A 24159-nucleotide genomic window follows, 5' to 3' on the forward strand; every position below is an offset into this window, starting at 1 on the left:
CCATAATATATGCTTTCTGTTTTGCTTTAAGCAAATAACTAGTAACAATAATTTTATTTGTTTGTTTATTAATTTAATTTAACAGCAATAACAACTTTATCTGCTGCTTATCTCTAACACTTAAAATTAAATTTCCGAAAAAGCATTTCGGCGATCCACGCAAAAATTGTTAGATAGCTTATAATATTAATAATATGAAGTAAAGATGAATAATTTCCCAGAATGTCCTTGAGCAGGCCAATAATTGGGCCCAAGATTAGTGATAGTAGGCCACTAATGATCAGCTGAAGTCCTGAAGCCGCTGGTAATCTTTCCAAAGGAACATGTTCCGGGACAACTAGCGCCATAAAAATTGTTCTCAGCGCTTTTCCGAAGCCTATAAGCACTCCGATGCTTAGAATCACTTCGTAAGAGGTTACGTGAGCTAAAACTGGTTACAAATTTATAAAAAAAGCCATTTTAATTAATTAATTTATTTATTTAGAAAAAAAAATATGATACTAGAATTAGCCGACGTTTAACAATTTTTTACTTTTTTTTTTTTATTAATTAAATTAGAACTAAAAAAATATTTTTAAAAAATTGCACGTATAATTTTTGAAATTTTTTATATGTGAAATTTTTTATTTTAATTGTTTTTTAATAATTTTTCAATAAAATAAATCACAAAAATTTTCAAATGTCTGCTAATTTAATTCTCATCACTGAAGTTAGCTAACAACTGTAATTTTTTTTTTTAACTTTTTCAACAACCCGGGAAAAAATGAATTTGCCTAATCATATATAGTTATATATAATCACTTATATATAATTAGACCTAAAAATTGGCCAGATCTAATCATATATAGAGTGTCCCAAAAGTAACGGACGCCATTGTAGCATCTGATAAACAAAATAATTCTGAGACGAAAAGTCCTTAGCCATTTTTCAATCAGACGCATAGATAATTAATTATTAATTAAAATAACGTCCTTTTATGCGTTAGAGAGAGAGCACTAGTGCCAAGTCAAGTGCGTTCCAACAAAGACGCTTGCACGTGTGAATGTGTAAGTAAATATGTGTGACTACGTTAGCTATAGAAACTAGTTAGTCATACAGTTAGTTGTGTCTTTCTTTGGCACATACTTTACTGAACACTGGCGCTCTCTCTCTAACAAATAAAGAGACGTTATTTTTAATTAATAATTAATTATCTATGCGGTTAATTGAAAAATGGCTAAGGACTTTTCGTCTCAGAATTATTTTTTTCATCAGATGCTACAATGGCATCCGTGACTTTTGGGACACCCTGTATAATCATATATAATTAGATATAATTATTTCTATAAAAATAAAAAAAAATTCACCGTGAGCGTGGATCGAACCGGGGACCTGACGCTTTAAAGACTAACACGCTAGTTTTTTTTTTTTTTTTTGAAAAAAGTTTATTTGCTTATTGTTAATTACATAGGTTTTACAAAAAAAAATTTCGGCTGCAAATTAACTTAAAAACTAGCCATTATATTAAATTTATTGATAATTAGATATTAGTCTCCGCGTGTGGAGCTACTCATATCTATTTCACATGTGGGTCTGGTCCCCAGAGCCCTACACTGATAGAAGGATTTGTTTATAGTTAAAAATATTTGTTAATATTTAACAAATCATTTATTAGAGACAACTTTTTAGTCCTTAACAAATATTTCTTAGTATTTAAAAAGATTTATTAATATTTAATAAATGAATATCAGATTTATTAAATACAAACAAATCATTTTAAATACTAAGAAATATTTGTTTAATACTAAAAAGTTGTTTCTAATAATATAAATGATTTGTTAACTACTAACAAATATTTTTTAATACAAATAAATCCTTCTATCAGTGTAGTAATTAATGATAATTAAATATTTATTCGAAAATTTCCATGAAGGATATATATTCTTGTTTATTAAATAGCGGTGGGAAAATTACAAAAAACCCCCGCTTAGAGACTAACACGCTACCTATTTACCTACGAGACTTACTGTCACAAAATGCATATATAATTATATATGATTCATATATAGTTATATATGATTCATATATAGTTATATATGATTCATATATAATTATATATGATTTCCGTATAGTTACACTGATATTGATAGAAGGATTTGTTTATATTTAATGAGCTTTATTAACTGTTAATAAGTGATTTTTTGACATCATGGGATTTAATATATATTTATAACCAGTTAATAAATCATTTATTAATAGTATATTACACACCTAGGGAAGTAAAGTAAGAAATGTCTCAGATCACATGTAATTGTCGGCCGAGGCGAAGCCGAGGTTGACAAACATGTGATCTGAGGCTTTCTTATTTACTTCCCCTAGGTGTGTAATATACTATTTTCTCCTGCCTAAGCCGAAAGTTCAAATACCTTCCGCTTGCAGCCGGAATAAAGCAGCAGTTTCTATCCTCGGAATAAATGAACGCGCACGCGCAATAGTGCCTACATCGGCTCTCACGCATTGTACGTTCTTCTCTTTAACACATACTTTTTCCGTCAGCACTTCATGTTGCGTCATTAGTGCAATATACTATAATTATAATAAAAATAATGTAATTTAGTGATAATGTGATTTATGATAATGTTTAGTGAAAATTTAGTGATAATGTTATAGTTTGAAAATTTCAAAAATTATCATATTGTACCAAAAAAAGGTTGATTTACATAAAATATGTTAAATCACCAAGTCACTAGAATTATTCTTATATTAAAATTATCATCTAATATTATTATTAAGATTATCCATAATTATTATGAAATGAATACTTATAATTACTATTAATATTTATCAATATGAATATTTGAAGTTATAACACAAAATTAATTTTTTTAATATCTTTACTTAAATAATAATTTTAAATTATTAGTTATGATAATTTTAAATTAAGTCACTAAAATTATTCTTATATTAAAATTATCATCTAATATTATCATTAAGATTATCCATAATTATTATTAAATGAATGCTTATAATTACTATTAATATTTATCAAAATGATTATTTAAAGTTATAATAAAAATTATTCTGTTATTTTCATAACACTAATTATTTTTTTTAATATCTTTACTTAAATAATAATTTTTAAATTGTATTTTTCTTGACTGGGGGCTCCGCCCCAACCACCGGGGCTTCGCCCCTGGACCCCTTCCATGATTACCTACGATGCTATTGCATTAAAAGATTCGCGAACTTTCGGCTTGGCAGGAGAAAAATAGTATGTGTGACACGGGACGAAAGTACTACATCCTCACCCGCGTGTTTGCCATCCTCGCCTTCGGCTCGGGTGGCAATCACATACGCGGGACAGAATGTTGACGCTTTCGTCCCTTGTGGCACGATATACTATTATTAAATGTTAATAAATATTTGTTAACAGTTAACAAATATTTATTTAAAATCAAAAGCAAAAATAGCAATTTTCTTTTGACATTTTTTATAACCCGACAGCTGGAATACATAACTGTATATATAACACATGATAATAATTCAAATCACTAAATAAATTAACGTTTTTAATATTTAAAAATTTAAAAGATAATTATGAGCTGTGATAGAATTCGGTATGTTACAATAAACGTTATTACAATGTAATATAATTAATGAAAATAATTTATAAAGATGATTTTTGTTTATAAGCAATCTTCATATCATATGACATTGCAAGTGAAACAAATTCACTCAACAAAATATTTATTATATATAATCATTAAAAAATGCTGCATCTAATTATATATTATTATGTATTAATAAATGTAAATTTATAATTTACATTTGATTAGATATAATTATGTACATAGCTTTACGTTTAATTATATACATGGTCCTACACTGTAAATCCAAGTGTTTTAAAAGTGACTACAAATGGGCATTTAACATAGGAAATTCAAAACACATGGAAGTGTTTTAAAAGTGACTACAATGCTTTAAGATAGAAACAAAACACTTTATGTGTGTTTTGTTAAAACACTTGGATTTACAGTGTATATCAGTTAGATCTGATCAGATATAATCATATATAGATTTATATTTAATCATATATAGCCCCAGATTATGTTTTTTAAAAATTTTTTGTAAGATTAAAATTTTTTTTTTGAAATTTTAATTTTATTGAAAATTTTGATTTCTTTGGAAATTTCAATTTTTTTTTTTTGAAAAATTTGGCGTTGAAACTTGCTTTAGACAAATAAAAATTTGAATCCACAGATTCGGTAGAATCTGGCGCCAAGTTCCGTTCAAATCCGTTGTAAACGGAGCGCCAGACTACCGACTATGTTTACTGTAAGCAGAACGGTTTTGAGGCTGCGAAATTTTATTTAATTCTACGGTACATGTTTTATCCAATTTGTTTATCATAACAGTAATTCATAATTTACTTCACCGTATTAATTAATTATATTCACTTATAACAATTTATTTACTTGAAATTATTAAATTTTATCAGCGCATACTATAGCTCGCTCACAAATTTCGATCCTGACTTTTTTTTTATGGAGAAAGGTCAGCGCCACAGACTAGATAAAATAAAAATGTGTAGTAATCCTCCTATAGATAAGTAACTACAGTTAAAAAAAGTAATTCACAGCTTACATTTACGGCCGCCAGGGTGCACTGGAATTACATCTACATAAACTGTAGCTTCAAGGGGATAGTTTGCAGTAAAAAATGCAGTCAACACGAGTTTTAAGTTGGTACAGATTGTAAATTTTCATTATAATTAAAAAAATATAAAATCGAACAAAAACAGTTTCACTGTAAAAAGTCGCGCCAAGTCGTTCATAAGACTATTAGGAAAAAAAAAATTTTTTTTTCTTTAAAAAGATACAAAATAAAAATTAAAAATCCAAGTAACCGATATGATTGTTTTGATTTTCGGAAATTAAAAATTTTATTGTAAATTTAAAATTAAAAAAAAATTTTAGAACATTACTTGGTGCGTCATTGTCTATTTCAATTTTTTAAAGTCCTAGTAAAATAGATTTTACGAATTTCATTAAAAGTAAAATATTTTTGCAACCACGCACACTAAATACGTTCTAAAAATTTTTTTTTTAATTTTAAATTTACAATAAAATTTTTTAATTTCCGAAAATCAAAAACAATCATATCGGTTACTTGGATTTTTAATTTTTTTATTTTGTATCTTTTTAAAGAAAAAATTTTTTTTCCTAATAGTCTTATGAACGTGGACTTGGCGCGACTTTTACAGTGAAACTGTTTTTGTTCGGATATACATTCAATCCGAATTTAATCCCGATTTTTTGTGTACTGCACTGCGCTACAACTGTTTTTAGTTTATTCAGAAATGCATCAACGCTAACGCAAATTTTTAATTTTTTAAATATTTTTTACTAGCTTAGATAGTAGCTATTATTATTACTGATGGTAACTGTAACCATCAGGTTATATTAGGAATTACGATTTTGATAATAGTAGTAACTAGTTAAAATAATAATAGCTATTATTACTGATTACCATCATAATAGTAGTAGTAACCATCAGGATGGTAACTACTACAATTCAGATGGTTTACATAATTATTTAAATAATATTTACTACTATCGAATTCAGTTAATAAATTTTACCATAACTAGATAGTAATCTCTACTATAAAATTTTCTCCGTGTGGAAGTAAGTGAGCGATAGTCTGTAAAGAGGGGCAGCACTAGTGCGTGAGAAAGAAACCAATAGCCATAACCTATTCGTATCTTTATTTGTCACAATACCTCCTTAAGCGCTCAAAAGTGCACTTATTACGTTTTTGAGCTGTTCGAGCTCAAAATATAATTTTCGTGTGGTTTTGAGCTCTTCGAGCTCAAAAGTCTGATAGAAGTTTAATAAAGCACTAGTTTTTGAATTTTCAAACCGCCATAACTTTTGGATGAATGAACTGATATTCTTGCAGTTTACGGCATTCGACGCAGTTTTTCAAATTCTATGATACACTTTCAAACACAAATTAATAAGAGCGAAAATTTCGGTATAATTCGAAAAAAACACTTTTTTGATTTTTTTCGTCAACGATAACTCACGAACGAATCAACCGATTTTGACCGACTTGGTGGCGATCGACGTGGTTTTTCGATGTTAAGAGCTGATTCGTTTTTGGAATCGATCGTTAGAGCCGTTTAAAAGTTATTCTAAAAAAACCACATTTGGAAAAAATTTTTTTCGTAATTTTTTTGAGATTTCTCAAAATCTACCGGTCCAAATTGGTCCAAATTGTATTTAAAATCTAAGTTTGGCCAACTCCTTTCGAATTGTAATTTTTCAAATTTCTACTCATGGAATTTTTTGCTAAATTTAATTATGAAAATCTAAAAAATGCCTTGATGTATGCTAAATTCAGTATCATAAAAATTCTAAAAAAATTTTTAATATCTGTCAACTTCAGTGTCATAAAAAAGGTACTTACTTATTCGTCCAGCAGCCATACAAGCGATACCAATCAAGAAAAACGTCCTATTGCTCAATTTTATAATTTCAGTCACAAAAGGAACAAAAAATCTTGCTACAACGTCAATTCCACCCAACACTGACATCACTGTAGCAACTTGGGGCTTACTGAGCCCGTAATCTGCCAAAATAAAGGGCGTCAACATGGCGAAGTTCATCTCAACGAAGTTCGCTAAGCTTATTCCCAGGATTATGTTGAGGAAAACGTGGTCCCGAAGGAGGTCAAAGTCGAAGAATACTATGACAGAGTGAAGAAAATTTTTTAAGCAAGATTTTCCCTGAAAATTATAATTGATTAGTTATGTAATTTCTGGAAAGAAATTTAGTTAAGTCCCTTACCAGCTATTTCTCACCTCCGATGGATCCATTTCGCATATTGGCTGCAGCACTTCTACTTCTTTTTCTACATTCATCCCATTGATCATTTCTGTTACTATTATTAATGGAATTGGTTGTTCAGTGAATTTATATTTGTTCGAGTCGTTTTCGCTGAAAATTAAAAAATTTTTTTTAATTTTTGTGGTAACTAGATGCGCTCTTTGTTATCGACTGTTAAAATGGTGGTTATTAATAGAGTTTGTTATAGTTCACGAAATTCTCACCGCGCTACTTTACACAGAGAATAAAGAATGGAATGATAGGTGATTGTTATCTAAATGAGAAATGATAACTGAAGTCAGTAATCTTCTGACAATTTTTATAACAAATCAATAATAATAAAAACAATATTCTTGAAAATTCGCACTCATAATTTTTCTTTAATTTCTATGAAAATTAATTTAGCATATATTTAATAATTTAAAAAATTTTATAAAAAATAAATAATGGCAAAAAAAATTGACCTGTAAAATTAAAAAAAATAAAAAATTCAATTTTTTAAGAATAATTTTTTGAAGCAAATTTTTTTGTAAATTAAAATTCAAAAATTGGTTTAGTGACTACTAATTTTAATTTCTAAATGCAGCATTTTTTTATGAATTTTTTTTTCAAATAAAAATCTAAAAAATTGTAATAATAATAATAAAAGCTCCTATTTGGTTAAATAATTTTTATGACATGAAAGTTGGCAGTCACTACAATTTTTAAATTTGTTTAACAAAAAAAAAATTACTTAAAAATAATTGCATTTTTTATTTTTTTGAATTTCTACAAGTCAATTTTTTTTTGCCGTAATTCATTTGTTATAAAATTTTTAAAAACATTAAATATATGCTAAATAACATATGCTAATTTTTATCAATTTTTCTTGGTAAGCTTTCTTCAATTTTTATAAATACTTTTCTGTAATTTTAATATACTGATAATCATTTGTATTATTGAAAATTATTTTTTAGTTAACGGAAAAGCTAAGAAAACTAAGTGTCACAAACATGTCAGGAAAAATGAATTTAAAAATAAGTATTCTGACTCCCCGGAAGATTCAAAAAATGAAGACATGAAAATTCTTATAATATTAAAATTAGCCGACGTCCAAGAATTTTTTTTTATCAGTTAATTTACAAGTAAAAAAATACACCTATAATTTGTCAAATCTTCTACATGTGAAATTTTTGTTTCAATTTTTTCAATCAAAAGAAAACATTTTAAAAATTTTCAGATGTCGGCTAATTTTATTTTCATAAATTCTTACATCAATTCTCAAAAATTCTTGAAATGTTTCTTCAAAAAAATAAATTCAATAGACAAACTTTTAAAAATATGAAAAAAAAGTAAATCATATTTAAAAATTGAAATTTATTTAAATTACCTGTTATTGTTTTTGATATTCTCATTGTTCAGCGTCAAAACACTAGAATTCTTACTAGAAATCACAGAAACTCTCATCGGCCTTGAATTTTCATCGTGATTTCTATTCGACAAAGAAGTTACAGAAGTTTGTTTCTTCGAAAACCTAAAAATTGACAAAGGAACCAATAAAGTCGCCACAAAAAAAAAAAAATAAACTTAATGACACTAAATTATCAGACACTTAACAATTTTTTTTACTTTTCTTCAAGAAACGTATTTAAAAACTTAATCCAAAAAATTATTTTAAAAAAATTGGATTCATAATTTTTTAGAGCTTCTAAAGATAAAATTCTTTTAATGAATTTTTCTTGCTATAATTTATTTGTTAAAAAAATTCTAAAAATTATCAGATGTCTCTCAAAATCATCTTCAGCATCATTTGAACTTACCATCCGTCATTAGAACGCGACATCATCGGCGTTCCAGGATCAACAACGTCAATTCCTTGAGCTTCATCATCATAGTAAAGAAACTGGCTTCCAAATTTACTAATTTTTCTTTCCAAAATTTTGTTCTTAGCCTTATCTTCCAGCAGCTCTTTTTCTTCCGGTTCCTTGGTGACTTTTTTTGCATGCCACATGACTGGTTGCAGAAGTAACGCGCATGCAACTGCATTCATGCAAATTCCGCTTAGAATAAGCAAAGTTCCGGGAACTCCAAACATTGGCATCAAAGCCGTGATCAGCTACGTTAAAAACCAGTCAATTAATTAATTAATTATCAATCAAGTAACTGAAGATGGCTAGTTTAATTTAAAATTGTAAGTATACTTGAGGCATTACTATTGGTCCTAATCCAGTACAAGTCCAAGTAAAACCAACTGCTATTTTTCTTTTAGCTTTAAAGTATGTGTTTAACGCAAGAGCGTTTGCTGACATTGTTATTCCTAATCCGCCAGCTTGATTATAGATTATAGATATGAAGTATTATTAAGTGTTAATATAAGTAAGTTAATAATATTAGTTATCAATTATTTTATTAAAATTTTATTTTAAGGAGTTACATGGGTTTTTTCCGGGAAAAAATGGCCTATTTTTAAGAATTTTTAACTTCCTGCTAAGAAAATCGAAGATTTTCAAAAATCGGGAAATTATTATTTTCACCCCGTTTTGCAAAAATCGAGTTTTCATCAGATCTCGACGTTTGAAGGTCACAAGAAGCTTCCCTGGCTATCCCTGCGAGGTTGTCACTATGTGTGTGTGTGTGTGTGTGTGTGTGTGTGTGTGTGTGTGTGTGTGTGTGTGTGTGTGTGTGTGTGTGTGTGTGTGTGTGTGTGTGTGTGTGTGTGTGTGTGTAAGTATATGAATCGCTTATAACTTTTGAACGACTAAACCGATCGGAACTAACTAAACGGCGTTCTAAAGATTCCTCTCAAATTTAGATTTCCTGAGAATTTGAACCGATTCGGACCGATAGATTTTGAGAAATTTTGAAAAATCTCAAAAAAAAATAAGAAAAAAATCATTTTTGAAAGTGGTTTTTTTTTGAATAACTTTTAAACGGCTCGATCGATCAACTCCAAACACTAATCCGCCCTTAACTTTGAAAAACCAAGTCGATTACCGTTAATCCGGTCAAAATCGGTTGATTCGTTCGAGAGATATCGTGAACGAAAGAAAACCGAAAACAGTGTTTTTCACATTTCGACATTTCTTATCGGATCGTTTTTGATGATATAGAATAATTTCAGAGCTTAAAAAACTGCGTCGATCGCCGCCTAGAACGTAAAAATCGGTTGATTGGTTCGAGAGATATCCTCGACGAAATATTTGGAAACAAGTGTTTTTTTAACATAACTCCGACATTTTTTGGAATAACTTTTAAACGGCACTACCGATCAATTCCAAAAACTAATCAGCTCTTAACATAAAAAAACCACGTTGATCGCCGCCAACCGCGTAAAAATCGGTTCATTCATTCAAAAGTTATTGCGGTTTAAAAATTTGAAAAATTGTGTTTTATCAAACTTCTATCAGACCTTTGAGCTCGGAAAGCTCAAAAACATCATTAGTGCAATTTTAAGCACCTAGGTATGAAATGAGCGGGAAGTTGCACGAATGGCCTTCAGGGTCTACCGTTTTTCTCATTTTTTTTTAATACAAAAAATGAAATATTTAATTCACACTTTTTACTGGCTTAAAGATATATATATTTAATAACTAATTACTGAAATTTTTGAAAAAAAATTTTTAAAATTCTGCCATTGTGACGTCATTTTCGGCGAGTCCTCGGAAAAAAGATACTTTTGCGTTGACAGCAGAACTCCTAGCGGGTTCATTTGAAGTAAAAAAAAAAAAATACGTGCATAGTTAAGACTTTAAACTAGAACTTGGACAAAAGAAATAAAATGAAAATTGGATTTTTGGCAGAGATTTTTACGAAAAAATGAAAAATTTGGTTCAAATTTTGCGGTATTTTTTTCCTTAAATAGTTGTAATTGAAAAAAATCTGGAAATTGGTTGACCGCGCAGGCCAAGCCTAGAACTTCCCGCTAAGTTTGAATTTGAAGCGCCTTAAAAAGTGTTTTTTGATTAATATTTGAGCTTTTCAAGTTCAAAGCACCGTTTTTCACATTTTGAGCTTTTCGAACTCAAAATGTACACAGAAAAAAAATTAACTTGGATCAGCAGAAAAATTCTTAAACTAAGAAAATCATTTTGAAGAGTTTCATTGTCTTGGATCAAGACGAAAAATTCTTGAATCAAGTAAAATTTACTTAAACCAAGAAAACTTTCCTAGTTGAAGAATTTTCCTACTTAAATCAAGAAGATTAAATTCTTCAAAATTATTTACTTGATTCAAATATATTTTTTTTCTGTGTATTCATTAAGGTAGTACGGTTATGAAAGCAATATTTCAAGAAATCCTCGAAACTTTGAATATAAGTCATTAAATACATAATACATATGCTGTTAAAATTTGAAGACGATTTACCACACCAAGCTCGAGATAATTGCAATTGAAAATGACATTTTTGTACATGTAACATAGGAGAAGCGTGGGAAAATGACAGTATTTTTAATTTTTTCCATCGAAAGAATTTCAAGACTTTATCAAAAAACTAGTAGATTGAAGAATATGATATTTCGAACAATTAAAAAAAAAATGAAAATTTTTTACCATGTAGTTTTCGAGATTAATTAAAATCAATTTCACTTTTAGAGGATTATTTTTAGGAGAGGGGGTACAAAAAACAGCCGCTAGTCACTGAAACCGTAGTGTGTGTGTATATGTATAGAGAATATAGTAGTGACGAGTACAGTAACGTTAAAAAATCTTAACCTACAACCTTAGCTCTGTCGATACGTATAACATGGATAGCGAGTCAAAATTTTTGATCTGGATTGTCGCGGAGGTACTACCTTAAGTAACTATAACTTTTGAATGCGTCGTTCGATTTTCTTTTTTAAAAATGCATTCGACGCAATTTTTTAAGCACAAAAAACGTATACATGGTTTTATTATGATTTTTCTGCACGCTTTGAAGTGATTTTAAAAAAACATAAAAATTCAAATTTTTTTTTTTGTTTTTTTTTAATTTCTTCGGAATGGCTCGATGGATTGGCTCTAAAATCTAATCAGATCTAAGTTTTGATAAACTCTTTTGAATGACGTGTCGTAGAATTCAATCGGTTGATTCATTTTTGAGAAACCGTACGACAAAAATTTATTTCCACTAAAAGAAATCAATGACTACCCTTTAGTGGAAAATTTTTAATTTTCTTAGCGGGAAGTTAAAAATCTTTCGTTCAAGTCCTTGTAAATTATATCTCGGAGACCTGTCTAAAATTTCATCAAGATCGATTGGCTAGTACTCGAGAAATCTTGACAACCGTCTTTGAAAACACAGTTTTGAGAAAAACGCGTTCAAATTTTTGAGTGAAAATGAAACAGCGCCTTGAGCGCATAATTTTTTTAAATTGTATCTCCAAAATTATTACTCGAATTGATTTAAAACTTCAGAACAATATTATAGAGATGTTGTAGAATTGTATAAGACAATAAAAAAATCGATTTTTTGAAACCGTGAAACTCATGTAACCCCTTAAAGTATGTATTTTTATTTTTTTCAGTGAAAGAAAGTAAGAGAAGGTAATTACCGTAGAGAATACCAAAAGAGATAAGAATTCCCGTGAAAGATGTAATGGTTGATAGAATTGCTATTGATATTGAAGTTACTAGTGCGCCAATTATTGATACTTTTCTAAATGTGTATTTTCTAAATATTGGGCCATTTGCTAAACCTATTTAATTTTTTTTTTTATTATTATTAATAATAATACTTTCAAAATAAGCAAAATTATTAAAAAAAAAAAAATTTTTTAATTATCAAAGAAGAAATGAAAAATATTGAAGTATCAGTTAATTATCTAAAAACAAAACAATTGCGCAGCAATAATTAACAATTAGTAAATCATTTACATGATAGTTGAGAAACATTGAATAACAATGAGACGGCATCGTATGTTTTGATAACAATCGACCTAGATTGTATTAAATTTATCAAGTATTTATTCTTGTTAGCGATAATAAGCAATGCTAATGCTAATACTAATGTATATTTTACATATTACATATTATATTTCTAAGTTTAGAATTATTTTGCAAACTTGTAATAAGTGTCATAAATATTAGATTGCGTTACAAATGTTTGTCGATTTCATTTTCATTGATGTTTACAATATTTTTTTTTTTTTTGTTAATTTTATAATAAAAATATGCAGTGAAGAGTATAATATTTTTTTATCAGATAAAAATGGTTGATCTTGATAAAAAAATATTTATTAATTTTTTTTTTTACCTATCAGAGCAATCATGGCCAGGTTAACATTTAAGATTACTGTAGTTTCTGAAGAAGTTATTCCAAGTTGTTTCAATCGATCCCGAAATAATAAACCGAATGATTGTACTAATGCCAATAAACAAAACTAAACAAAAAAAAATTAATAATAATTTCTTTTTCGATTTTCAGTATTCCTGGATGGAAATACAGACTAAAAAATATTACGAAAATATAAAAATTGTTGTATTAGACTGGATAGCCAATTAACAGAAAATCGAAAAAGTTTGGAAAATCCAAAAGTGCACGCCTCATAACGCTCATTCATTTTTTAAGAAAAAAATTAATTGTGTAATTGATTAAAAAAAAAAAATTATAATTAAGTAATTTCTTACAGAGTATTTTTTATTTTTTTTTTAAATATCGGCGCCCTTTTTTCTTGTCATATGCCCACGCAGTCTAAAAAAATCTAGCTTGATCAAGTGGCGCCATAGTTTTTACGTGACGAATAAAAAAAGTTCGTTTGGCTTTGTACGGTTGTATCGTAGTGAATTTTAATAAAAATTCAATTTAAAAAAAAATACGTAAACTAGGCTACTGACATGAAATAAGGACCCAGTTCATCGAATTCTTAAACTAATAAAAAAAGTCCAGTCTTGAAATATCAATTAGTTCGGTAGTAATCGTTGGTACATTCAAAATGGGGTGACATCCGGACGTCCACGTAAAATTTTTTTCAAAACATTTTTTTTTTCAAAATAGCAACATGAAATGATTTTAAAAAGTAAAAGATGGTTTAATTTAAGTGTTTTTTCGGTGCCCATCTACTTATATCATTGTATAAGTGTAATATGGTTGTGATAGAGGCATTTAAAGATCACAAAATTGCTTGACCTTGACGAGTCGAGTATAAAGAACAACCTCACGCGCTTCGCGCTATGAGGCGTGCAAAAGTATTAAAAACTAGTCTTTAGGAAGAAATAAATATTAAAATAATAATAATAAAAATTCCATCTTTAAACAATTCTAAAAATTTGTTTTTAAAATAAAAAATTTTAATTATTGTATTTTCATCCGAGGATGCCCTAGCTGATCTGAAATACCGCAGAGTTACGGTATTATACGGTAATAATACGGTCGATTTATGGTATGGCCACCGTAGATACAGTAGTATTCTACTTGCACAGTAAAAACCGTAAAACACCGTAACGTACAGTAAAGAACGATGAAAATACGGTACAGAACGGTAAAATTACGATGCAATTACGGTATCGTGCGGTGAAAATACGGTAGAAAATATACTTCTGAACTTTCCGCACTACAGTATTCCAATAGTAACCTACCGTCAAATATACCTTATTTTAGCGATAAGTTACTGGACAATTACGGTACATTACCGTACAATTATGGTACTTTAGCGTACGAAAACAGTACTTTTTTTACCGGATAATTATAGTATTTTACCGTACAATAACGGTAAATTACTGTACAATCGCGGTACTTTGCTGTACAATCTCCGTAATTTACGGTGTCATACTGTATTACGGTAAATCACCGTACGTACTGTACTCTACCGTACCCTACCGTAAATTTGCCGCACAATACCGTTCTTTACCGCACTTTGGATCCGTCAGGGTGGTATAAGATCTCATACCGAAAATGTTGTAGTTAAAAAAAATTATAAAAAAAATTGAATAGTCTTCAAATCAGATCGGGCACTTTGGCAAAAATAATAACTAACTCTATATTGAGTAAAAACACCGATTTTCACACCACATATTGAACAAAATAAAATTAATAATAATAATAAAAATAAAAATTTTATACTTACATTAGAAAATCCAGATGCAAAAATAATTACCCAACCCCACCCTCCATCAGGTGGTAAAAAATTATCTTTCAAAGTATTTTTAGGTTTTTTCAAATGATTATTTTTAAGCTGCATTTTAACTTAATGAATTAATTCAAATTAATAATTTTTCTTATGTATTTACGCATTAGATAGCTTCACAAAAAAAATATTTACATCAACAAGAGTTAACGTGATGAGTTGAGTGTAAGAACTGAGAGTGGTAATGATAGTTTAAAGATTATATTTTTAAAGCACGTGGCTTATCATACACTCAATAAAATCCAGGCACTCATGCACAATGAATTACGTTGGATATAAATTTTTTGTTATCGATTGATTGCTTGTTTATAAGTATTTATTATATGTTTAAATAATTTATTTATCTATCTTTTTATCTATCAACTGGATTCACGAGTGATTGATGAATTGTTTTATTGAAACTACTCGAAGTTCCAATGAAAGTACTAAAATATTCAACTAGTGAATTATTGCTAATGTTTATAATGTTATCTGAGATTTAAAAACTACCGACTAGACCTGGATAAAAGTTGTTAACAATCTTATCATGGAAAATTCTATTACTAATATTTTCAAATTTTTTTAAAATTACAAAAAAAAAATTTTTTAAGCCAAGTATTAATAAAATAATTTATTAAATAATTAGATTAAAAACAAAAATATAAAACCAAAACAAACATCATTTTTAAGATTCAATCGATCAATTAACTAATTCATTTATATTCATAATAATAATAAATTAACTAACTAAAACTGGTTGATTTTCATTGCTATCCTTCTGCTTTTTACAGCAGCCCACCCAAATTCTAAACTCCAGCTTATAAAGCATATCACCACCAAAAAGTTCATCGCATGCAAGCAAATTCTGTAACTACCACTGTAGTCTCTGATGTATCCTAAAATTTTAAAAATAAATTAAACATTTAGTTGCAAACTGTAATAACACTGAAAATAACAGATATTAAAAAATTTATTTCATTAATTAAACTAGAATTAAAAAAATATTTTTAAAAAATTGTATTAATAGTTTATCAAATCTTCTACATGTGAAATTTTTCTTTTTATTTTTTTTTTTTTGATAATTTTTTAATGAAGATATTGGATTTAACAAATATTAAAAAATTTTTACGAAAATTGTTAGCCGACATCTAAAAATTTTTAGAATTTCTTTTTATTGAAAAAATTATTATAAAAAAATAAAGAAAAATTTTCATTTGTACAAAACTTGAAAAACCCTAAGTGCAATTTTAAAAAATTACTTTTTAGTTTTGATTTAATGAATGAAAAAAAATTAAAAACGTCGACAATAATAAAGTTAACGGACATTTTTGATTTTGCTTAATTTATTAAATTGAAACTAAAAAAATATTTTTTTTTTTAAATTGCACATGCAGTTTTTCAAATTTTTTACAATTGAAATTTTTTTGTAATAAGTTTTTCAATAAAAACAATTCTAGAAATTGAAAAAAAATTTCATTTGAAAAACTGTAAGTGCAATTTAAAAAAAAAATATTTTTTAGTTCTAATAAGGGGGATGGCCACTGTGACGATCGAAAAAATAGGTGATTTTCGGGAATTTTGAAATTTCACAGTGGCCATTTTCACAGTAGCCAATTTCACAGTATCCATCCCCCTTAATGAATGAAACAAAATTAAAAAATCAAAAATGTCGGCTAACTTTAATATTATCAATTTTTTAGATTTTTATAACAATTAAATTATAATGAAAAATATTTAACAAAAAAAAAACCCATATGTATAAATTTAAAAAAAATGAAAAGTGCGAATTTTTTTTTCTAATACTTGAATGGTTATAAAAATTTTAAAATTCATCAGATGTCTGCTAATTTCAGTATCACATTTAATAAGAAAAATTTTTTAAATTGTCAGATGTCTGCTAATTATATTTTCATAAAAATAGCCGAAAATTACTTACCAACAATTGGACTTAATAAAAGCGAAGATACTCCTTTGAACACCATAAAAAATCCATAAGCGTGAGGTAAACTTTTCAAAGAACATGTTTCTGAGACAGAGAGATTCAAATTTTGGATGACTGCTCCCCGAATAAATCCATTTACTAACAGGATTGCAAACAACCACATTCCTTTTGTTTGTTCCGCAAAAACTGCAAGCAGAAATTTATTTTATAATTTTTAGAGACACGGTCGTTACTTGAACCAAGTATGCGTTCCAATAAAGACACCGAAGTTAACTGACAGAAATTTTTTTAGAATTTTATAAAAATGAAATTATTATTAAAAAATTCTACATATGAAAATTGAATGACAATAAAATTAGTAGTCACTTGACTATTTTTTTATTTTTTTTAATGAGCAAATTTGTTCGAAAAAATTATTTTTAAAAAATCGCATTTTTAATTTTTTTTTAATTTTTACAAGTCAATGTTTTTTGCTATAATTTATTTGCCACCAAAATTATTTAACATTTTTTATTGAAATTGATTCGTTAGAAAAATTAAAAAATTGATAGTCGTCAGTAGTGATGTGAGCCTGATCGTCAGGTCCTTTTTTGACCGTCACGTCACGGTCATAAGACTGTCTACTGACCGTTTCATAAATGACGGACCGTCACAATTGTGGCGATATCTTCTGATTTTGGAGTAAAGCGCTAACTATACTAGACGTAAAGCGTTAACTACATTAAGATGTTTCATTTTAATGATTCTTAATTTTTATTCATAAAATTTTCATTCAACTGTCTAATTCAATAGTTAAATTTCTAAATGGCAAAACTTTTTTTTTTTTCAAAAAAACCGCCAGGAATCATCTAGCTAGATGTGACTGACCAAATTTGTGACCAAGCTGAAATTTGTGACGAAAATTCCGTGACGGTCACAAATTGTTATCTAGTTCATTTAGCTAAATGTGAATGACCAAATTTGTGACAAAAAAATATCTGACGATCATGAAATGACGGACATTGGCCAAAAACTGTGTGACGGTCATTTCACCTTTGAAAAAGGCGGTCATTAAAGTCCGTCAGTCATAAGACCGTCAGCAGACCGTCTTGTGACCAAAACTCGAAATGACGGTCATTTCATATCACTAGTCGTCAGCTAATTTCAGTATCAACAATGTAAAAGAAGAAAAATAATAATAATAAAAAATTTACTAGATCTTCCAATTGCGAGGCAAAGCGCATTAACCCAAAAAATACGTCGCTTTTTAAACCCAAACTTATCATAAATAACCGGTAGCATTAATCTCGAAAAGATGTCGGTAAATGCTGTCAATGATAAACAAAACGCAACTTCACCTTCAGTCATTCCTGTTAAAAAAGTATTAATTAGTTAATTATTATTATTATTATATTTCAGATAATAATGTGTTTTAAATTTGTATTAAGGAATACCAATACTGTTACGCAAAAAAAATGGCGTAACCAACTTGAAGTTAACCTCAGAAACGGCAAAGAGACTCAGCCCGAAGATGACATTTAAGTACGAAAAATTTTTAAGTAAATCTAAGTTAAATATGTCCGTAAATGATTTGAGAAAATTCAGACACTCGTTTTCAGGTTTTGAGTCTAATTTACTCGGAGATTCATTCAGTGTCTTTTCCATCAGCGGCAGTTCTGTTTCATCGGAAACTTTGCTCTTCATTTCTGTCTGTAAGAAATAAATAAATATTAAATCAAAGATTTATTATTAGAAAATTTTTGACTTACTTCGATAATCTTTTTAGGAAATTTGAGTGGCCGAAGTAAACAGGCTCCGACAATAGAATGCATCGTCCAGGCGCCGATTATCATCATGGTGCCTTGGAAGCCGTAGCGACCAAGTAAAAAGTGACTTGCCTTGTTAAAAAATTTTATTTTTAAATTAAAATTAATTAAGCAGATATTTGATAATTAAAAAAATATTTTTAACAAATAAATCATATAGCAAAAAAAATTGACATGTAAAAATTTTTAGTAATTAAAAGTGCAATTTTTTAAAAATAATTTTATTTAACAAATTTATTTGTTAAATAAAATTAAAAAATTATCAAGTTACTGTTACATAAATGTCATAATTTTTAATTAAAATTTATAATTTTTTATGTAGATTTATTTATAAATCTAACTATTGTAGCCGGTCTCATGTTAGAATTTAAAGGAAATTTAGTCATATGTTTTATTTTGTCTAGTTATGCCGAAAAATAGCATTGCCTCAATGTGATATAATGCGCCATGTCAGCAGGATTATGCTCACAGTTCTTCATCGATCTTTATGAAACTTTGTGAGCTTATTCTATGGATCAGTACGGAGGTTAAGTTCAAAGATGAGCATAATCAGCCAGTCAATTTCAGAGTTGTGGGAATTTGAAAACTTTTAGTTTTGTGAATTTTATCGAAACAATATTTTTACTGTCAAATATAAGGTAAAAGGCCTATTTATTGACATTTGCAATTTTATTTCGATTAAAAAAAAAAATTAGGAAAACGGTTGACCCTGAAGGCCATCCCTGCAACTTCCCGCCAATTTTATACCTAAACGCTTGAAATTGCACTTATGACGTTGTTGAGCCCTTCGAGCTCATAAATACAATTTGTGTATTATTTAGAGCTCTCCAAGCTCAAAAAATAGCTTTTGTATGCTTTTGAGCTCTTTGAGCTCAAAAGTTTGATAGAATTTTGATAAAACACTATTTTTTAAATTTTCAAATCGCAATAACTTTTGAATGAATGAACCGATTTTCACGCGGTTGGTAGCATTCGACGCAGTTTTTCAAGTTTCATATAGAATCTTCAAGTTTAAATTGATAGAGCGAAAAATTTCGGAGTAATTCCGAAAAAACACTTTTTTCGGTTTTCTTTCGTCAACGATAACTCACAAACGAATCAACCGATTTTGACCGGACTGGTAGCGATCGACGTGGTTTTTTAAAGTTAAGAGCTGATTAGTTTTTGGAATTGAGCGGTAAAGCCGTTTAAAAGTTATTCTAAAAAAACCACTTTTGAAAAAATTTTTTTTTGTAAATTTTTGGTGATTTCTCAAAATCTACCGGTCCGAATCGTTCCAAAATATATTTAAAATTTAAGTTTGGTCAAGCCCTTTCGAATGGCACCAACCGCGATCAAATCGGTCAAGCTATTCAAAAGTTATGAGAGGTTTACATACATCCACACACACACGCACACACACACACACACACCCTGATAGAAATCCTCGTAGGAATATTAAGAGCTACTTCCTAGGACCTTAAAAATGTGGAGATCAGATTAGAACTTGATTTTCGAAAAGTGGCATGGAACCAATGACTTCCCGACTTTTTTTTTTTAAATCATTTATTTGTAGTGAGAACTTAAAAATTCAGAAAAAACAATTTTAGATGTGAAAAAAAAATTATTATGATGCACAATGACGATAAAAATTATTGCACAGTAAAAAATTTTTCATCAATGTGTAAAGTGTAAAAATTTTTGTGTAGCAAATTACACTCTAGTGTGTAGAATTTTACATTCTCATATGTTGATTTAACACACTAGAATGTAGAATTAACATTAGTTTGTGTAAAAACAGTCAGTAACACAAATATTTGTGTTAAATTTGACGAAAATTTTTTTATTGTAGGTGTAAATTTTTTTACTGTAAGGTGCATGCCAATTCGATAGAATTGGGAATTTGTGCATGTCAAAACAATACTTTAATTAAATTTCAAGTCTAGATCTAAAAATGAAATTCTATAATGCGCCCAGCGGAGCGGACGAGTAACAGCTAGTTCATTAATAAACATGTTTTTGGCTTTTATCGTCTTACATCGTGTCAGCCGCATAAAAAAGCTAAAATCTATTAAATTACTCGTCAAATTTATATAATTATCTTTAATTTAAGCTACTACAATTCGTTGATTTTTGAATTTTTTTTTAATTTCTTTCGTGGCTTTGAAAATTTGAAAAATACTTTCATCTTTATTATCAACTATTTCATATTCGTTAAATAAATCTAGCTATCCATGTCAGGATTGGCCGAATGGCGCTTTTTATTTTAAATTACCTGGGGGACAATCATCATTGCAATTGCAGTGCCCGCTGATGAGTAACTGACAGCCTGGCCGCGTTTTTTATCAAAGTATGTGTTTAATGCTATGAAAGCTGAAGCTAGTGCTAAACCGTTGCCGATACCTGAAATTAATAGTAGTTATAAATGTAATTAATCGGTAGTAATTACTTTTTTAAATTTTAAATATTTACCGTTTAAAATACTGTAGGTTAAAATAATATGCGTGGCGCTCTTTGCAAACGCTGTGAGTGTCAGTCCAGTGCAACATAGCAAGGATCCAAAAACTGCAACTTTTCTGTAGGAAAATTTATTCAGCAGTGGTCCGACTAATATTCCTGGAAAAATAACAAATTATTTTTTAGTATTTATAATTGTAAAAAAAATTAAAGTTTTTTTTTAATAATTTTGAGTACCTGAGAAATTTGAACATGCATCGAAAACACTTGGGAATGTCGACATCCTTGTTGAGTCGATTTTTAAATCTGTCAGTAGATCATGGAAGATCAACCCAAAGGATGGCTCCAGCGATCTTAGTGACAACTAAAATTCAGATTAATGATTTAATTATTTATAAAATAAAATTAATAGTAATAATTTTTTTGTTATTTAGAATTTTTTTTTGACAATCACATTTTTTTTAAATTTCATTAAAAATAGAATAATTTTTTTTTAAATGTCAATTTTTCATTAAAATAAATTTTTGCAATAAAGAAATTGTTTTTTTTTAATTTTGATTTTTCATTTAGAAAAATTTTTGCAACAAAAAAATTTACATTGAAAGTTTTAGAAGTAATTGAAATTTTTTTAAACATTTTTATGATAAATTATTAAATGAAATTGAAAAAAAAGATTTTTTGAGAAAGCAAAATTGATAACGGTAAATGTAAACTAGAAATTAAAATTAAAAAATTTACAAAGTTATGTAAGTAGTTTCAAACTTGTTCATGAAATTTTTGAGATTAATTTTTTCAGACAGTATAAAGCCGATAAAACTCTGTTAAATATAATGTAATATATTATAATTTCATAATAAATAAATTAAAGTAAATATTGAATGTGATCTTAACACAAATTTTTTAAACTCTGAATAAACAATTAAGTAACAATCAACAAAGTACATATGTAATAATTTTTTTTATAATTTTTTTTACTATGTAAAAATTTTTATAAAAAAATTTCACATCTAGATATTAAAAAAAAATTACTTACTTTTTAAGATATTTTTTTTTTTATGATTGATTTGTAATAAAAATAATAAAAATTGTCACATGTCTTCTGATTTTAGTTTCATAATTAATTGTTAGTACTAAAAATTTCTAAATGAATTTAAAATAAATTTTCTTTAAGGTTGTAAGTAAAGTTATAAAAGTTGCATAAAAATAAAAAATTTTAATTTATATTACTTAAATAATAAAAAAAATAATTACTAATTTTTTATGATTGGTTTTTTAAAAAAATAAAAAAAAATGGTCACATGTCTTCTGATTTCAGTTTCATAATTAATTGCTACCCGTGTAAAAAAAAAGTTTCCGGAATAGTTCCTGGTCCGGAACGTTCCTATGATAAGACAATCCGGAACATCCCCGGAATACTTTTGCAATGTTCTCGAAATAGTTCTGGATCATTCATGGAACACTTCCGGAACATTTCCGGAAAATCTCCGACAGACTTATAAAACATCGCTGGAATACTTCGAGAATAAATTAGGAATACTTCCGGAACATAATCCAAACGTTTACCGGAAATGTTTCAGAAGTATTCGAGGATTTTTCCAGGAATATTTTAAACATATCCCCGATGTATTCCCGATATATTTTGTAACTATTCCCGATTTGTTCCAGAAGTATTTCGGGAATATTCCAGGAGTGTACCGGAGATGTTCCGGAAGTATTTCTAATTTATTCTGGAAGTATTCCAGCGATGTTCTATAAATCTGCCGGAGATTTTTCGGAAATGTTCCAGAAGTGTTCCACGGATGTTCCAGAACTATTTCGAGAACATTGCAGAAGTATTCCGGGGATGTTCCGGATTGTCTTATCATAGGAACGTTCCGGACTAGGAACTATTCCGGAACTTTTCAGGAAATTTTTTTTTTACACGGGTAGTAGTAAAAAATTCTAAATGGATTTAAAATATATTTTTTAAGGTTAAAAATAAAGTTATAAAATTTGCAGGAAATAAAAAAATTTTATTTTGATATTACTTAAATAATAAAACATTAATAATTTTTTATGATTCGTTTTTAATAAAAATAAAAAAAAAATTATCACATGTGTTCTAAATTCAGTTTCATAATTAATTAATTAATTGTCAGTATAAAAAATTTTCTGAATGAATAAAAAAAGGTTATGTAATGTGTGCAAAAATAAAAAAAGTTATAATTTTATATTACTTAATAATTAAGTAATAAAAAAAATTACCGTAATAAAACTGCTGCCAAGACAAGCAAACCATCCCCAGCCACCATCAGGCGCTTTAGGCCGATCACCATTTTCCTGACTCTTCTTCGACATTTTAAATTTCCCTTTATAATTTTTCCTTTCTATTACTATCTTTATAACAATAATTTTTATTATTATTAATATAATGATGATTAAGATAACTATTAATAAAAAAATTCTACCTTCAAACTCACGCCTAAACCCAACACTGAAAACGTCGAACACTTACACTCTTTCGACACTTATCTTTTTATTTTTCTCAAATAGTTAGCAGATAACGTATCTCATTATCTTTTTTAAATCAATAACTTAATTAACATACACAACCTTCGTTTTTAATATTAAATCGAAAAACAAAAACAGGTACGCCTCGAAAAAAACTCAACTTCAGTCTCAGTTTGATTCTTCAGTAATTAACAATAATGTAACAGAGGTATACTTGTTAAAAATACAATAAATACAAAACCAAATCTTCGAGTCAACAACTAGAGACCAACCGCGGTTATTTTCCACGGCTATAAATTATGCAACATTAAAAAATAATTCTTTGATTGTTTTATTTATGTTATTATTACCATTATCTTTGTAAGTAATTAATTGGAAGTGAAGATAAAATTTGTCTGTTACGAAATAATATTTCGACTGAAAATAGTCTGGACCCAATCTGGTTATTAGTCTATTTCTGTCTAATGGAAGAAAAGAAAAGAAAAATAAATAATAATTAATTAACAATAATAACAAAAGAAAAAAAAACTACTTAAGACTAAAACTTAAAAGATCAAGA

The 24159-nt window shown here is 28.0% G+C and overlaps 2 protein-coding genes across 2 annotated transcripts; both read right to left on the reverse strand.

The window, feature by feature from the left end:
* Positions 1 to 51: 51 nt before the first annotated feature.
* LOC123271249 (monocarboxylate transporter 9-like) lies at positions 52 to 15429 on the reverse strand. Its single transcript, XM_044737520.1, has 9 exons — positions 14889 to 15429; positions 13079 to 13205; positions 12378 to 12521; positions 9048 to 9175; positions 8667 to 8962; positions 8237 to 8380; positions 6843 to 6978; positions 6449 to 6767; positions 52 to 430 (listed from the first exon to the last, which is right to left on the reverse strand). The coding sequence occupies exons 1-9, from the start codon at positions 15000 to 15002 to the stop codon at positions 114 to 116; spliced, it is 1725 nt and encodes a 574-aa protein (XP_044593455.1). The 5' UTR covers positions 15003 to 15429; the 3' UTR covers positions 52 to 113.
* A 170-nt stretch (positions 15430 to 15599) lies between these two features.
* Positions 15600 to 24107, reverse strand: LOC123271254 (monocarboxylate transporter 12). Its single transcript, XM_044737529.1, has 10 exons — positions 23558 to 24107; positions 23355 to 23486; positions 21348 to 21474; positions 21126 to 21269; positions 20929 to 21056; positions 18618 to 18746; positions 18303 to 18558; positions 18063 to 18218; positions 16864 to 17055; positions 15600 to 15823 (listed from the first exon to the last, which is right to left on the reverse strand). Exons 2-10 carry the CDS (start codon positions 23445 to 23447, stop codon positions 15675 to 15677), a joined length of 1374 nt encoding a protein of 457 aa, XP_044593464.1. The 5' UTR covers positions 23448 to 23486; positions 23558 to 24107; the 3' UTR covers positions 15600 to 15674.
* Positions 24108 to 24159: the final 52 nt, after the last annotated feature.

This window comes from Cotesia glomerata, linkage group LG9 (assembly GCF_020080835.1).
Source record: "Cotesia glomerata isolate CgM1 linkage group LG9, MPM_Cglom_v2.3, whole genome shotgun sequence".
In the NCBI taxonomy this organism is placed as follows: domain Eukaryota; kingdom Metazoa; phylum Arthropoda; class Insecta; order Hymenoptera; family Braconidae; genus Cotesia; species Cotesia glomerata.